The sequence below is a fragment of the Gobius niger genome (genome assembly GCF_951799975.1).
Source record: "Gobius niger genome assembly, chromosome: 17".
NCBI classification, from domain to species: domain Eukaryota; kingdom Metazoa; phylum Chordata; class Actinopteri; order Gobiiformes; family Gobiidae; genus Gobius; species Gobius niger.
The window spans coordinates 28,047,240-28,065,926 of NC_136868.1; the positions used below are offsets into that span (position 1 = coordinate 28,047,240).

Genomic DNA, 18,687 nt, shown 5'->3' on the forward strand with positions numbered 1-18,687 from the left:
CTGCATTTTTGTTGAGTTTTGGGCACGTGAAAAGATGTGAAAGAGCTAAGTCAAGGCGAAGCCATTTTGTGTACATTCGTACACTTTATTACGATAAGATAAGATAAGATAAACCTTTATTGATCTCACAAAGGAGAAATTCACTTGTTACAGTCGGCGTTACTTCAAAAGCTCCTTTTATGTTAATCTAAGCTCCAGTTGGTATCCTGACATTGTGTAATGTGTTGGCAGAAAGATAATACGTAATAAGCTTAAGCTAAGCCTGCCTGTATAGGGAAGATTTCTGTTTTTCTTAAACTTTCTAGAGCTAGATATATATTCCTCCTGTGATAACACTTAGTTACAACTAAGGGGAGGCTGGTTTTCGTAAGAATATCTTTCGACCGGCCCTCGTGCTACTAAGGGCCGGACTGTTAGCATTGGAGCTGCATTGGAGGCATTGAGAAACTTCACCTGTCGCCTGTTTCATTCATTTCACTGTTTTACTGGAACTTATCATTTGCCCAACAGGCCCCAAACCTGGGTCTGTTACAAATGCAATGTGGAAATGCAACTGTTGATTCCAGCCGTCCCTGCCTTCATGTACTATCTCTTAAACCTTTTTTGTGTATATCTGCACCTGATCCCCATTGTCTCCCCTCATCTAATCAACATGTTGTCCCTTTTACACCAAACCATCCTAGACAAAACATCCCAGACACCACCACAATCACAGCAACAAGCCTCCACAGGTATGGGCATCTTGGACCCCCCACACCAGCACTGACTGGTTCAGTTTAGGCAACAGAAGCTTTGCCAAACACCAAAGTCTGTCCTCTTTACAAACATGTGGCTTCTGTCAGGTAAAATGAGCTTGTGTATGTTCGACATATCTACTCCTTAAAAAGTGCTGCTCCACGTCTTTCAAATCTATAAACACATGATAGAGTTTTTCAAAGTGGAAATATCTTATATCCTCAGTTTGGTGTTGCCTCTTGTTTGCATCACTGCCATAAAAAACAGCCCTGGGTGAGTTTAGTGACCCTTGAACACCGGGGAGTCTTGCGTAGCTGATACATTTGCTCATAGTCACTTACAGGAAAGGCCAGCCCAGAACTCTGATCAAATAACAAATAAAATGTGCAATCAATCATTTTATTTACTTTTGTTTAATGATTCCAACTTTGGACTTTGGAAGTGCCTGAAAAAACATAGTGAGGCTGCAATTAACTTTCACACAGATCAAAACAACTAAAGGACAGTCTTCATAAAGATGTGTTTGTTTGATTTATTACTGTTATGTCCTGAAATACATCCTTCTAGTTCTGTAAAACTGGGGATAAGTCAGACACTTATCGCTTTTCTTGTCATTGTATAAAGAAAAGGCAAATACAAAATTCCGTTTACTCACTTTTTTCTACTTTGCTAAATCAATACATATTTTTGTTTATTAAAGAGGAAATCTGCCCAAACTATTTCTATGATTTAATATCTTCAAAATGAGCAACCAACATCTGAAATGAATTTGGCATGATATAAAAATCGTGAAAGCCCCTTTTTTCATGAAAAGTGGGGTTCTTTTCCGCCCAATATTCCAATTTTCCGTCTGGGAAGTCGAAAGGACTAAGAGCTTATATGTATAATGTTACGTCATATGAAAATGATGTCTCTCTGATTCCCCAAAATCATTCACAGTAACTTTATAACGTCTCACACCCTCCGTTTCGTGCAGGGGGTCACGGTCCCGGCTCATGAAATATCCGGACTTCCAGAGGCTTTGGCCTGAACGCCAGTCTCTACATTTACTCAGGGCTGATTCATAAACAACACCATCAGACCAGCTAAAGTTTGTGAGCAGTTTTAGTTTGAGGGACCCCCTGCTTACAGCTGCTGATTTTGACAGATTTGTAAATCCTCTGCCTTTCCCTTTAAGAGCAGCAGTGGGGCATCTGTGCATGTAGTGAATGTAAACAGCTCAGCCCGGGTTCAGCCTTGTGTAATCCTGAGAGAGACGGGGGAACAGAGATCAACTCGGTGCCACTGGACGACAGGACTCAAAATGCAGCCCTCCACGGCCATTCTTCTTCTGCTGTTCGGAAACGCTCTTCCTTCTGCTGCACAAGGTCAGATTATACAAAGATTTCACACAGCAATAACTTTCCCCGTGCCCTGCCAAGTTATTCATACCTTTTTTACATTGCTGCGGTGGTCTCATCGGTCAGCGTCCCCCCACTAGGGTACAGGGATCATTATTGTATTTCGAGTTTTGCTTGACCACATTTAAAATGGCGATCAAATGCACACATTGAGGTCGGGTGCTGAGAGAATTAATGAAAGACTCAAAGGTTGTGCGATACCAACAAGGTAAAAACGCACACATCGATAAGTCATCTAAGTTCAACTGACAAGAACAAGGCTGGTTTCTAAATAATCAGGGCCTGTTGTAGGTATGAGCAGGTTAGGTCATTTGAAAGCTAAGACCCATAAAAGTGATTGTAACTTTGTTGTCACATTTTAGTTGTTTTTTTGTCCATTTTTGTAAATTTTTTATTGTGTTTTTTGTTGCTTTTTTGTCGCGTTTTCTTCTCTTTTTTGTCGCTTTTTTGCTGCATTTTGATGCTTTTTTTAAGCATTTAGATTTGGGTAAAGCCAAACTGGAGAAAGTGCGCTCGGTTCAGATGGGGGTAAGGGGTTAATCCATTATTGCTGACAAATTCCTTAGAATGTGGATTATGCGCTTTAGAGGCCCTGTCCCTCGGCAGCGCAGCGGTTAGTGCTCTCGCTTCACAGCTAGAAGGTCCGGGTTCGATTCCCACCTGCCCGGGGCCTTTCTGTGTGGAGTTTGCATGTTCTCCCCGTGTCTGTAGGTTTCCTCCGGGTACTCTGGTTTCCCCTACCACTAAAAACATGCACAACAGGCCAGGATGAATGATGTGTGAGTGAATGTATGGTGGTGGTCAGAGGTTGGTGCAGACGTGTGCAGTCGTGACAGCGCTTCCGTCAGTCTCCCCCAGGGGAAACTGAAGCTACAAATGTAGTTTCCACCACAGAGTATGGAGTGAATGTACAACTGTCTCATGTAAAGTGCTTTGTGACCATGTCTGTGAAAGGCGCTATATAAATAAAGATCTTCTTCTTCCCTGACTGTGTAGTAACAGTGGAACTGTTTTATCCTTGAGTACTTTGTAAAAGCAAATATTTGTCAAAAGATGGCATTGCTCCCTAAAAGATGTGAAACATGCTTATGAAACCGTCCCTGGGAAGAATTGTGGTGTTAGAGATTTGTCAGAAAACTCAGGAATGAGTTTTGGCCACAATTAACAATTCCTTTGCATTTTTTATTACAGTTTTATCTTTTATATTTAGTTTGTTGTCTATATGTAACTCCATGTATTATTTTTAGATTTGCAAAGTGGGCCCCCTGCCTGCACGGAATTTGACCCCACAAAACTAAAACTAGCATTTTTTTAAAACCTCGCTGCCAGCGTTGCGTTGGTTTTTCCCGTGTGAAAAGGTGTTTAAACAGTCATTGACTTGTTCAAAGTTACATTTCTGACCTGCAAACTTGTACAATCTGACACACAAGTCCCGAATAACACTAGAGCTCGCTGTTCTGGCTACAGACCCAAAAGTGAAAACTTGATCAAACTCGAGCTTGGTAAGTGAATGGTACTTCGCAGTTACAATAGGCTCGACGCAGGCGAGTGACACGTGGCTTCTGAGAGCGGGAACATCTGCTGTTACCATGGAGATCCCCCATAGATACAGGCGGCGTCTCGTCATAGAAGGGGGCGTGGCTTCGCCGAGGGGGAAAATAGAATCTTTAGAGAAACACAATTTTCCACTCTTTTTAGCCATGTGGCAGGCATATCGGGGACAGGAAGAGAATCGGAGCTAGCGAACGCTGGAGAATCGGGGCTACGGTGTCTAGCGCATGCGCAGGCCTCACATGTTTACGGCAGCTCTTTGATACTTTATTGATCTCACAGATGGAGAAAGTGTTAATTAGGCAATGTGTAAATTATGTCGGCTATATTTATGTAAAATACATTGAAATAAATAATTGTAATGATGATGATAGAAATGATAATAACGATTATGAAAGATTTGACAAAGCAACAGAACAAGTTGTCAATTGTGTATATTTATAGAAAATACAAATAAACAAAATAATGATGATTTTGATGATGATATAAATTATAATAATTTTTATGATCGGTACAATTTATGTGTTTAAACCATATCTACTTATAATTTTAATTGTTTTTCCGCTTATTCCAGTCATATAGAGCGCAAACTACCCACGAGGATGTTTTCTTTCGCGTTTTTTCGCTGAAAAGAATGGCTTTATGAGGACCTAACCTATTTAAATCTTATATTTGGCTGCCTTGTGTGTAAATATATAGGCCTATAAATATTATCATAGATTGTACATTTTGTAAATAGCCAATTGTTGTGTTTTTGTTTAGTTAAATCTGATCGTTTATAATTATTATCATTTCTATCATCATCATTACAATTATTTATTTCAATGTATTTTACATAAATATGGCCGACATAATTTACACATTGCCTGATTAACACTTTCTCCATCTGTGAGATCAATAAAGTATCAAAGAGCTGCCGTAAACATGTGAAGCCTGCGCATGCGCTAGACACCGTAGCCCCGATTCTCCAGCGTTCGCTAGCTCCGATTCTCTTCCTGTCCCCGATATGCCTGCCACAAGCCATTTTCTGGTTGAATATCAACTTATTTATCACATAAATAAAGTCAAATGTAAATCGGGCCCATATGGATATTTTCTCACAGCAGATTGTTCAGTAGAAGCGAAAAACGGCAGTTGTAGCAAGCGCTAGCTAACCGCTAGCATTACCCAATGCTAACATGTAGCATCAAGTTAGCATTCTCCGTTATTCATGTATTTATGGCCTGTTGAACCACTTTGCTTTGTTTCTTTATTTAGTAGAAACTATATTCATAATTCAGCGTTTGTTCAGTAGTTTTTGAATAATTAAAATTGTTTTCCCCCTGAACTGTTTTCAAAAATGACCATATATGGGCGATTCCAGAGATGCCGTCTGTATCTATGTTTGTAGCTATTAGCATACATTTTCCATAGACTAAAAACAGTATAAAAAGTGGAGAAAAAGCTGTGGAACATTTCTGTTAGGTGTTGAGTCACTCCTGGTAAATACATCTAACACCTGTCTCCCAGCCCAGGATCTTGATTTGCCAATGGAGCTGAAACATCTTTACAACTTGTAGCCATAGATGCACACAGACTAAAGTTCTCAATCTGTAGAACTGATTTGGCAGAATGATGGAGACAGGTGATACAGGAAACGTCTGTGTTCATTGAGATCAAGCTTTTTATCACTAAAATTGACCAAGTTAAAAGTATTCATACTAACTTGAATGAATTTTTTGAGTGGCTCTGTCATCATTTTGGTACTATCGTACTTATATTTTTATTTCTTGTTAGCTGTTAGCTTCGAGGCAAAAACACCCACTGTGATGAACGTTTCCTCCAGCAAATTCTTTGCTCCTGACTCATGGTTTTTAACCTGATGCTGTGACTGTCCACCAGTAACTCACTGCCTGCCATGTAATCTTGCATGACTCATAGCTAACGGGACAGGAACTCAGAATCCACTCAGAAGTCATGTGACGCTTGCGTGCATACAGCCCATTGCAGCAGCACTACATATGAACCGCTACACTCATTTTGAACATCTGAAAAATATATTTGACGTTGTTATGTTGTTGTTTAGATTGCTTGCAGCTCCCTGACGTCCCAAACGCGATGTTGCTGGACCGAAAACCTACCTACGAGAAAGGGGACGTGATCACTTTTAACTGCAACGTGGGCTACACGGGACGCCAAGCCAGACACGTGTGCACGGACAGCGGCTGGATAGAGATACAAAAAGCAACCTGCAGCTGTGGGTCAACATGGAACATATCTCCCACCTGTGTGATGTTGTGACTGACTTTTGTTTTTCTCTGCAGTAAAACCGTGCGTACTTCCGGATGACATTCCCAATGGATACTTTCAGATCATCAGAGGAGACGATTTTGTTTTTGGGGCAGATATTCAGTATTTTTGTAATGAAGGGTACGTCACATTAACCCACTTTTGTCTTGATTTGATCTTGGCCTGGTAGTACTTAGACGCTCCACTTTTTATGCGGTTGTTTTTGGTGTAAAAAGGTCGATTATTGAGAGTGACTATTCTAGACAAATGGTTCCAAAACTTTTTCCTTCAAAGCTGTTTTTTCCTGGGAGGAACCATATGCTGTTCTTGGTTTTTGGAACCAGTATGTGATTTGAACAGGCTGACTTCAGATTCTGGAAACACAGTCATGTTTAGGAAATATTTACTGAAAAAAAATCTCACTTACCTTTAACCCTTCAGAGTTTACTAATTCAGCTTTGAGTTGTGGAAGACCATCCAGTCTTCCTGCTCCCTGACATCTAGCTGCGACACTCTCAACTGATAATGTATTTACTCGACAGAACAGCAACCGAAGTCCAAAGTCATAGAGAGTATCAGGTCTAACCCACAACTTAAAGGAACAGGCCACCGTTTTTACATACTGAGATATGTTCTTACCTTAGTTTTGACGAGTTCTTTAGGACCTGTCTGGTCTTCCCCCGTGCCTTCAGTCACGTAAACACAGCGCAGACGGCGTTAGCATTTAGCCTCTCCCTCTCTCCTCTATAGCTCCAAAACAGGTCAAGATAGAAGCTACCAAGCTTTTCCACGTTTTCCCTATTTAAATATGGTTACGTGAAGTGTTACACTACAAAGTATAACTGCGCCATTGCGATTGACTGCGGAAATGCGGGAAGCGAATGCAGAAATTGCATAAACTCTTCAAATTGCATAATCAATTTTGCATAAACTGGTAAAATGCATAAAATGTCATGTTGCATCAACTGTATAAACTGCATAAAGGGATAATTCGCATAAATTATGTAAGTTGCATAAACGCTTTAAAATGCATAAACTGGTTAAATCCCATAAAGTGGTTAATTTGCATAAATTATTAATATTGCATAAACTTTTTAAATTCCATAAACTGGTCAAACAGTTGAAATGGCCTCAGTGCTTGATTGGCAGAAGCTGCACAAATGGCTGAAAGGCGGAGTCTCCCGATTGGCTGGATTCCCCCATACACACCAATGCAACAATTTCAAACTCCCGTATAAAAAAACTGGAAATCTGCAGAAGGACAATTTTTTCTCAAAACCCACAAGTTGCAGAAGCTGAACATGCACAAAGTGCAGAAATTGGAGAAAATGCAGAAAAAAGTGCAGAAAAGCATGGATTTGCGGCAGCCCCATTATAAGTCAATGGGAAAAATCTCCGACATTTTGGCCGATTGCGGAAAAAACGTAAGTTGCAGAAGTCCCAAAAGTAATAGCACCTTCTCCTCAACATGCGGAACGTTTTGATGCATAACTTGCATAAATTGCACAAAGCATGAAGGTGCTGAAAGCTGGAGAAAATCGGGAAAAAGATGGAAGAGGAATAATAATAAAGAACATGAAAACCAATAATTGACTGCGGAAGAATTCTGCAGTCAATCAATTACACAAAATTAAACACTGTGGATTTTCTAAGTGGATAAAAGGGGGAACTATATTGTAAGGCGTAATAATACCAGGAGTAGTTTGGCATCCGCACAGTAAAGTGAAGATTACTGCGCGGATTTCGAACTACTCCTGTATTACTCCTGGTATTATTGCGCTTTACAATGTAGTTCCCCCTGTCATTTCTGTGCACAATTAAACAACACAGCTCAACCATAAACATTGATTGTACTTATACTATCAATATTCATACTGCAGGTACCAAATGGTCAGCAAAGAAGCCACCCGGACATGTATGATCGATGGCTGGTCCAACCATTTGCCTGTATGTGAAGGTAAGTGTGACGACTGTAGGGAATTGTCAATATTGACATGATTGTTGATTGTATTTTCATACACTTCACTATAGTCATTCTTCAGGGTTTAGAAAGTATTCCTAGTCTTGTTGTTGTAATTAGACCGAACCACATAGACCATAATCCTTGCTCAGTGGCCAGTGGTCACTGATGTATGTCACCAGATAAACAAATCTTTGCTTCAGTTGCTTTTGCATGTGTGTATGTGGTATTGGGCATGCTTACGCTTTTATGCCAGAGCTTAAGCATGTGTGCCACTGCCTGCACCATCGGATCAGGATTGAATCTGAAATCACAAATATAGAGATGATGAGGGTCTTTAATTTAAATTGCTGTTGTACTCCTCCTGTTGTCCTTACATTGTTAGTATACATTTTTGTTACAATGTAATCATTATTGTGACCTGTGGTAACGCCACCATGATAGAACAGTTGCATAATAATCCTTGAACAAAGTTACAGTGAAGTTGAATGTATTAATCTCTGAATGGGGAACTGGGGGTGGGATAAAATAAATGATCTTCTTCCCACTCCCTTTCAGGTAGAAATGGATCATCACGTTTACATACTGTATACTGTACTTTCTGTGCCATTGCCTGAAATAAATGAATAAATAAAAAATAAATTTAAAAAAAGAGTCTGACCAACAACTGCGGCAGAAAGCAAGAGCAGGGGTAGAGTGGGGCTAGGCAAGGTCTCCAACAGTCATTTTTTTAGAGATTAAAAACATTTTGAAGGGAGAGAAAGGTGTTAATATATCAAATTCTGACAGTAGAATATCAGCAGTTTGTATTTATATGGCACTCGGACACAAATCCTCTTTGGATCAAGGGGAATTTCTGCTGCAATGGCATTATATAACATAACATAATATAAGAACATTTGTTTTGTTTCACCAAAGAAAAAAAAGAGTGGTGCGCACTGAATGGGTGCTGCTGCCGGATGCTCTCTCATCGAATGCAATTTCTCCATCTGTGAGATCAATAAAGTACCATCTTATCATATCTTTAGCTGATGCATGTACAGATGAAGCCTCCCTTGTAGATGTGGGGTCCTGGTCCTTTCATTTTCTTGTTTAGTTTTGAGGACATTTCTCTGACTTGCTGACAAAACTCAAGCTGAGAGGCGAAACACCCTCTAATTGAGAACCTAAGTCCCCAAGGGGTCAACAATCACAAGTTGTTTAATCGGGATCTTCTGGTAATTGTTTTAGGTTTGCCTCATATCTGGGGACACAAGTAGGTCATGTTAATATTTTTTCTCATAAAACATATCCTTTACTGTCTACTGCTTCAGCGCTGAGTTGCGACGCGCCGCTTCCGGTCCCTGGGATCATTGTGGAAGGCTTACCCATGGATGACAGGCCCATCCTGCCTGACCGCTTCCTGACATTCAGCTGCCAAGCTCCGGGCTCCATGATAAACGGCTCAAAGACACTGGTCTGCGGCAAAGACGGCAAATGGGACAACCCTTTCCCCAACTGTGTAGGTACGTGTAAGGCCGGATTCGGATGTGGACAGTTGGCGCTGAATGCTGCAGCAGAAATGTCCATTTGTGAATGTTTTATTTTCATTTTTTTTTTGCCATAATTACAACTTTAATGTTTATCTGTTTGATTTCATTTATCCATGCCTGCTCTCTACCTAACCTTTTGTATTTGGTTGTTCTCTCAAAGGCACTTAGGCGTACAATAGGCCACATATTAGATTTGTGGCGTACAGTTTCTCATGGTCAATCAGGTACAACATGGCCACAAATTAGCACTACCTCATTTTCAGTATAATTTAACACCTGGCTTTGTAAATCACGGTCAATGTGTAATGTATTAAGATAACCTAAGATAAGATATTGATCTCACAATGAAGAAATGTACTTGTTTCATTGTAATGATCCCAAACACCAGCAAACAGCACAATGCCCCGTTATTATTGTTTTAACTTATCTGTCCAATGACATTAGGTGTAAGTGATCTCCTGACAATGAAGGATGTTCAAAATCAGTCAAATGAACCCATGTTTTCAGAGATCAGCTGTGAACTTCCTGCACCAAACCCGAACCTGCACATTTCTGGAGCCGTCGGAAACCGAGTGGCCGCTGGAGACATGATCACAGTGCAGTGTGTGACGGGGGGCAGGACTGAGCAGGTGGAGTGTCTTCCCTCGGGAACGTGGAGCTCCACTTTCCCTACCTGTCGGGGTAGGTTTTCCGGTGTTTACACCCCCCCCAAAAAAAGGTTCAGAAGTATCTGTGCCTTTCACATGACATTCTCCATAATTTAAAATGGAAATTTAAAACCAAACTAATTAAATGTTTCAGTGTTACTTTTGACGACAGAATACACCAAAACAGTGCTCCAAATAAAGGACCAGACCTCTTCCTTCAGTAGTGAGTTACAGTTTATTGAAAAGAAAGGACTTTGGATCAGGATTCATTCATTTGTTTGTTCAGTTCAGTTTTAGATTAAACAAAATATGAGTATTTTTTCTTCATAGTTTTAGTCTTTATCATCCTGTCATTTAGTTTTTAAAAAGCTAACATTTTTACAGAAAAAACATTACACCTGACATTCCCCAGTATGATTCCAAGGTACTTAAACCGAGACAACAGTTCAAGTACTTCTCCATCTAGAAACTGTAAGGATTGTCTGCTTTGTTGGGTTTTTTGGCCGTACACATTGTTTTGTTTAGCATTAATGTGAAGTAATTAAACAAAGTAGCTTGCAAGGTGAGGAGAGATAGAATGTCATTTTAAAGTAAAGAATCAAATCCCTCCCTTTAACCAGAAAGCCCTTCTTGGTTTGCAAAATGAGGAGAGCAGGGCTGCTTCCGAAACGGTCAGATTGCTAAGAGCTCTTACGCCAAACCGGATGTGCGTCAGCGTCCGCCATGGCAAGTTGCTTCCGAATTGGTAAGTCAGTTAGGAAGTAGTTAGGAAAAGGAGCCTTGATGCTAACTATCATGGCCACTTTAGCATAGGGACCTCTGATGCTAACTAACCAGTGATTAGGAGCTATGTGCCATCCCACAAGCCACTGCGCCAAATCCCCCCACCCCCCTCGCCCCCACCCTCCAGTGATTCATGCGCAACCACTGTTTGACAGGAGCACATTTAATAATAAAAATAAAAATAATTATAAATTAAGATTCTGCACAAGCCAAACTATATAAAGTGATAAATCCATGTTGTCGTCCCCACAGCTCAGTCACATGTCAGTGTTAAAGAGGAAACTCAGAAAACGGATTAAATGCTTTTGTTTTCATTTAGTAGAAACTTAAGCCACATGGATCATTTGCTGCTGTAGCTTTATGAAACAGCTGTTGAAATAAAATAACACTAAAGGGAAATGTTTGGATCATTTGGATTTATTTTTCTCCTTAAATGTCTTTGTTTGGACACTATGTTGTTGTTGGACACTGTACACTAGGGGGCGACATGCACTTTTGTTTGACCTGCACTCCACCAAAAACTTTAAAGAAGAAGAAAAGCAGCTGTTGGTGATGTCACTTCCCTTTCCCCTGTTTAAAGGGGGGGTATTATGCAAAATGGACTTTTTCAAGCTTTACATCATGTTATTAAGTCATTCCCTCATTAAAACCATGCCTGAAGTGTTGCCTTGGCACATTCACGTATTTTCGAGTAATCTGTAGAAACTCTGATGGCGGCCATTTTAGGGATAAAACGCCTGATTCCTTCAGGAAATGCCCTCGACCTCCAGGATACGCCTCCGACCTTTCGTCACCAGCCGAGTAACCAACCACTGCTCCTCAGCAGAACCCCCTCCCCGCAGTGTCCAGCCCTAAGACGTAAACAGAGTCATCATGGAGGATTAGCTTCATGTGTTGTGAACCGGAGCCACAGCAGACTTTTACAAAGACACACATCAGTGTTTTTGTTACCTAAACACCCAGGATTAAAACCGGTGACAAGAACGCTTATTTCAGTGTCTGGTTCTGCGCTGGGCCTTGATGATGCACAGAGCCTCCGGAGAAAGCTAATGCTAAGCTAAACCTCGAGTCATCACGTGAAAACGAGAAATATGCACACATAAAGTCAATAAAACCACCACACACATAAAGAACCGTTTAACAATGACCACACACGGAGCCAGGCTTGTTGATTTGGAAGTTTATTGCTCACATTTCATCTACAATGGGTCATAGCCGAGTGGTTTTCTCCCGGAGCTAACAAGCTAGCCGCGACAAGCTAACGGGAAAATTCACTGAATACAAGCAGCATATTATGCATTGAAAACGTCACTAAAACAGGCAACTGCTTGAAGCAGCCTTTATGATGATCACACACGGAGCCTGGCTTGTTGATTTCGTAGTTTATTGCTCACATTTCATCTACAGTGAGTCGTAGCCAAGTGGTTTCTCCCGGAGCTAAGGCACTATTAGCCGCGACAAGCTAACAACCTTCACCTTCACAACATTCATTGAAAACAGGCAGCATATTATGCACAAATAACGTCAATAAAGCAGCAACTACTCGAAGCAGCCTTTACGATGATCACACAATGAGCCTGGCTTTACACATTTGTGGTTTATTGCAGACTTTTCATCAACAATGAGCTGTAGTCGATTATAACAAGCTAACGGGTAACCTCGAAAAACCACTGTCCACCTGCACAGATAATGTCCGTCTTTTGAATCGTATGGGCTCCTGCAGATCCTGGTGTCGTCCATGGGGGTATAGTTAGAGATCCATAGGGCATGGCAGATGCAAAGAGATAGCCTCCAAACAGCAGTTATTTTTCAGGCAAGAGCCCCTTCCAAGCGTCCGGTGTGGAAGGTTAGTCTTCAAATCATATCCTGTGTGGCCATTGTTCACAAAGTGATAAACAGTAGCTCCTTTCCAACAATAAAAATTAAAATGCATCGATCGTAGTTTCAATACTGTGGAGACAAGCGGAGTGTTGTTGTGATGCCACAGACAGCGTGTGGAGGGGGCGTGTCTGAAAGGGTCAGAGGTTCTTAAAGAGACAGAGGCCTATTTCAAGTCATTTGCTACCGCCATTTTGAAAGAGCAATTTTATACAAGGCAGTTATTCTCATTTACTGCATTTACAGACCAACAGAAGGTTTGGTCATCATTGTAGTGTGCTATAGACTGGTGCTATGTGGCTGAAAAAAGCATAATACCCCCTCTTTAAGGACGGACGGATTGTTCAAAATGCTGCTGAAGCTCTAGTTCCCTAACTGCATAGAGGTCTAACAGTTGACCCCATGAAAGGTTAAGGAGTTAGTTGCTAGTGTTAGTGCTTAGATGCTACAATTTGATGGTTTCGGATTGAGCCCAGGAACAGGATTTTTCCAAAGTGAACTGTCAAGCTCCTCCCCCTCCTCCTGATTGGGCCCGACAGGCTGGATCACAGGAAAAACTCGTCTCATTGGTCAAAGCGGGAGGATGCTCGTTGCTGAGATCCGGGAAGGAGGGATTTTACAAAACATAATATATAGAGATTATTACTTACTTTACATCAAAATGCAATTGCACATTTGATAGAATTTGTAATACATTTAGATTTCCAGACTATCACTTTAAAGGAATAGACCACCGTTTTTCATTTTCAACTGTGTAGGTACGTGTGAGGCCTCGGGGATTCGGATGTGGATAGTTGGCGCTGAATGCTGCAGCAGAAATGTCCATATGTGAATGTTTTATTTTCATTTCTTTTTTGCCATAATTGCAACTTTAATGTTTATCTATTTGATTTCATTTATCCATGCCTGCTCTCTACCTAACCTTTTGTATTTGGTTGTTCTCTCAAAGGCACTTAGGCGTACAATAGGCCACATATTAGATTTGTGGCGTACAGTTTCTCATGGTCAATCAGGTGCAACATGGCCACAAATTAGCACTACCTCATTTTCAGTATAATTTAACACCTGGCTTTGTAAATCACGGTCAATGTGTAATGTAATAAGATAAGTTAGGATAAGATATTGATCTCACAATGAAGAAATGTACTTGTTTCATTGTAATGATCCCAAATACCAGCAAACAGCACAATGCCCCGTTATTATTGTTTTAACTTATCTGTCCAATGACATTAGGTGTAAGTGATCTCCTGACAATGAAGGATGTTTGTGCCAAAATCAGTCAAATGAACCCATGTTTTCAGAGATCTTCTGTGAACTTCCTGCACCAAACCGGAACCTGCGCATTTTTGGAGCCGACGGAAACCGAGTGGCCGCTGGAATCAGGATCACAGTGCAGTGTGTGACGGGGGGCAGGACTGAGCACGTGGAGTGTCTTCCCTCGGGAACGTGGAGCTCCACTTTCCCTACCTGTAGGGGTAGGTTCATTTCCGGTGTTTACACCCCCCCAAAAAAAAGGTTCAGAAGCATCTACCATTCACACGAGTTTCTCCATAATTTAAAATGGAAAAAACAATCTAATTGAATGTTTCAGTGTTACTTTTGACGACAGAATACACCAAAACAGTGCTCCAAATAAAGGACCAGACCTCTTCCTTCAGTAGTGAGTTACAGTTTATTGAAAAGAAAGGACTTTGGATCAGGATTCATTCATTTGTTTGTTCAGTTCAGTTCAGTTTTAGAAGTAAACAAAATATGAGTATTTTTTCTTCATAGTTTTAGTCTTTATCATCCTGTCATTTAGTTTTTAAAAAGCTAACATTTTTACAGAAAATACATTACACCTGACATTTCCCAGTATGATTCCAAGGTACTTAAACCGAGACAACAGTTCAAGTACTTCTCCGTCTAGAAACTGTAAGGATTGTCTGCTTTGTTGGTTTTTTTGGCCGTACACATTGTTTTGTTTAGCATTAAAGTGAAGTAATTAAACAAAGTAGCTTGCAAGGTGAGGAGAGATAGAATGTCATGTTAAAGTAAAGAATCAAATCCCTCCCTTTAACCAGAAAGCCCTTCTTGGTTTGCAAAATGAGGAGAGCAGGAACAGGATTTTTCCAAAGTGAACTGTCAAGCTCCTCCCCCTCCTCCTGATTGGGCCCGACAGGCTGGTTCACAGGAAAAACTCGTCTCATTGGTCAAGGCGGGAGGATGCTCGTTGCTGAGATCCGGGAAGGAGGGATTTTACAAAACATAATATATAGAGATTATTACTTACTTTACATCAAAATGCAATTGCACATTTTATAGAATTTGTAATACATTTAGATTTCCAGACTATCACTTTAAAGGAATAGGCCACCGTATTTCGCTTTCCGCTTAGAAAATCCACATTGTTTAATTTTGTGTAATTATACTTTGTAGTGGAACACTTCATGTCACCATATTTAAATAGGGAAAACGTGGAAGAGCTTGGTAGCTTCTATCTTAACGCCGTCTGCGCTGTGTTTACGTGACTGAAGGCACGGGTGAAGACCAGACAGGTACAAATAAACTCGTCAAAGCTAATGTAAGAACATATCTCAGTATGTAAACGGTGGCCTGTTCCTTTAAGCACGAGATGGTCGTCTTTAAGCCAGTGCCCGAACCTTTGTTAAAGGAACAGGCCGCCGTTTTTACATACTGAAATATGTTCTTCCCTGAGCTTAAACGAGTTGATGCGTACCTGTCTGGTCTTTGTGCTTTGTGCCTTCAGTCATGCAAAACAACCAAAGATGTTGTTAGCGTTTAGCCTCTCCCAACATATTCCGATGGCTCAAAACGGTTGTGAAGTTAAAAGCGACCAGGCTCTTCTACGGGCACGCACACAGACCAGACAGGTACGCATCAACTTGTCTAAGCTCAGGTAAGAACATATCTCAGTGTGGAAAAATGGTGGCCTGTTCCTTTAAATCATTTGCAACAACTACATCCATTGTTGCACCATGAATCCCCGCGTCAGCCGCATACTTTTGGTTGGAACACACATCTTGGAGGTTATTTATGTATAGTGAAGATAATAAGTGCCCAAGGACTGATCCTTGTGGGACACCTACAGGACAGCAGTGGTACGGCGACTTGACATCATTCAATCATTCAGCCTTAACACCAGTGCAGACACATGGCCCACAGTTCATAGCAGGGCATCAGACAAAATACCTAGTTTGCATTGTGTTACAAATACTGCATAACAAGTGCACTGACATGACATAACTTGGTATTGCAGATACCTGTGATGTGGCGCTTTTACGCGACAGTCTTCTGGGATACCGCAATGTGAGGCAGTACCGAACGAGAGAGAGTTTTCAGCCACGTTGCAAAGTGCGTTCACATGTTCTCAGCAGCGCTGCACGGGTCACATGTTTGGAGAACGGACAGTGGAGCCCTCTTCCGTCATGCACAGGTAAAAGTGTTCTAGTACACGGACAGTGACTGTGTCTTTATGGGATCTAGATATGTAGCACAGTCTAGGTCTAGCTAAAGACATTTTATGCAGAATGTAGAAATTATGAGCAGAGGAAAAGAAAAGCCTCAGTTTCCATCTGCATTTGCCCCAAATACACAACGTTTCATCGTACTGTAAACTGTAGACTATTGTGTTCAACTCAAATTTTGTACAAGCCGAGCACAAAACAGTTCTTGTTATCGTTATCATTATCAGCTTACTGCAGTTGTAAGGAGTACAATGGCTGTTCGCCGCTGCCTGAAATCCAGCGATTCTTATATGGTTGAGCAACTAGTACAAGCATCTCTCTTTAGAAAGTCCAGTTTCAAGGTGCTCGGGAACTTCTTGTAAAAAAACATAGGGAGCAAAACCTTGTGTGAGAAATGAAGAATACCCAAGGCTCTATTCTTCACACATTCTTTCTTTACTTTTTCTCGCAAAAACCTTTATTTAACTTAGTCACCAAAAACATTGCATGCTGGGTGTTTCTTTAATGATTTTCTTTAACAATTTTGTAGTTACCATGATGATCCTTGATACAGTGAATACATTATATAAGTCAGCTTTACTGAATTGATCTAGATACAGGGAAATCAAATTGTCTCAAGCCCTCAGTGCAACAGAAAAGGTAAAACAATATTTAAGTTATGATCTATTTAAGGCTAGTTTGAAAAATGTTCTTCAGGCTTATTCAGGAATATTGGCTGTAAATAAAGCTGCTTCTTCTGATTGTCTCCTCTTTCAGATGGTAGTTGTGGGTCACCACCTTCTTTGGACAATGGTGATTTCATTGCCACCGGCACGCGGTTTCGGCACAATACATGGGTCGAATACCAATGCCAAAACAAGTACAAGAGACATGGAGAATCACACAAAACCTGCTTCAACGGAGAGTGGATCGGAGAGATCACATGTCTCAGTAAGACACATTTATGACACACTTTAGATTTTTACTAAAGATTATCATGGTAGCAAAGAACAAATGTGTGACCTGAAATGTGCCAATCAAAATGTAATACAATAAAAACAGTTGACATCTATAAAACAATCGAAACGCTCGAGGGATAAAAGACGATTCATGTTTTGCCATAGCCTCCCTTATTGGGGGGCTAGGGTTAGGGTTATGATTAGGGCTATAGGGTTAGGAACGGCAAATGTGAAAAGCTGTGTTTCACTCACACAGATCTTACACATAGTATTAGAAACTAGAAGGTCTTGGCTTTCAAATGAAGCATCACACTGGCATATGGGCTGTACGGTCTCAAGTCAATATGCTTTGAGATTTCAATATGCACAATTACTAACCCTACGATGGAAGGCAGCCGGTGAAGTAAGCAACTTTATTATGTGAAAAGTTAATATTTGTGCGTATTTGACCTTGTAGTGACCAAGCGGCTCATTGTCTGTATGTTCTTGTGTTTTACAGAGCCCTGCACAATAAACCCTGACCTACTAGTACCAAATAAAATACAATTTAGATATGCATTCAACAACCAGGTGTATGCTCCCCATGACGACTACATCAGCTTTGTATGCGTCGATGGAGCAACTCCTGAAAGCTATGGGGGAATGAGACGGCAATGTGTCGACGGTGTGATGGAACTCCCAAGATGTGTTTAAGGAGTCACAGCTGAAGGGAAAAAAGTATTTTTTTTAATTTAAGTTCAAAAAGTGGAATTTACTACCCACTTTTAACTTGGCAGTTTACAATACACAAATAAATAAAGGATAAATAAATGATATGGGAGACTGGGGCTATTTGTCAGACTTTTTTCTTTTCTTTCTAGACCTGCATAATATGAAAGCTTTAACCCTTGACTTGAACTAGACCTCGCTTCCATCATATTGTGATAAATAGTTATTAATCATCAACACAAGAAAATCAACTGTGATAATGTGCCCCATGTGTGGGGCTTGGGGTTTTTGTCACTATTGTTGTCAATGGCACCACCCCACATGGCCATTAGAAGCTGTTTATAGTGTGGGAGGGCACTCTAAGGGGGGGTTTGGACGTCCTCCCCAAGGACATTTTGATCATTCAGATGTGTTTTCTGCATTCTGGTGCATTTTAGATCATAAAAAAAATACTTTCAGCTGCCCAATTCCTGGTGTTAAAGAATTCATTTTCTGGGGACCCCTTCAAATTGGGACCTCTCAGCAAATGCCCAGTTAGCCCCTTTCATTGTTACGGCCCTGCCAAAAGGTACAATGAAACAGCATGTGTATATTTGAGGACAGTCAGTCCCATGAAGGTTAGAAACACTTTTAAAACATTCTCTTCACTTAAGTCAGTGTTCATGTTTGACTAGTTTCAAAATGTCATATTTAAACTTACCCTGATATCACTTTTAAAAAAACATTCATGTATATATTAGGAATTGGAGTGTTTTTAGTTAAGTCTCTCCTGTGTTTCTGCCTTATGTCAGTCATTCTTATTCCTATTAAAAACAAAAAG

The 18,687-nt window shown here is 40.7% G+C and overlaps 1 protein-coding gene across 1 annotated transcript; it reads left to right on the top strand.

Moving 5' to 3' along the window:
• Positions 1-1,897: 1,897 nt before the first annotated feature.
• On the top strand, positions 1,898-16,248 carry LOC306976501 (complement factor H-like; the record flags this gene model as incomplete). Its single annotated transcript, XM_079574433.1, has 8 exons — positions 1,898-2,102; positions 5,752-5,922; positions 5,990-6,095; positions 7,835-7,911; positions 9,228-9,419; positions 14,056-14,229; positions 16,014-16,190; positions 16,241-16,248. The coding sequence occupies exons 1-8, from the start codon at positions 2,039-2,041 to the stop codon at positions 16,246-16,248; spliced, it is 969 nt and encodes a 322-aa protein (XP_079430559.1). The 5' UTR covers positions 1,898-2,038.
• Positions 16,249-18,687: the final 2,439 nt, after the last annotated feature.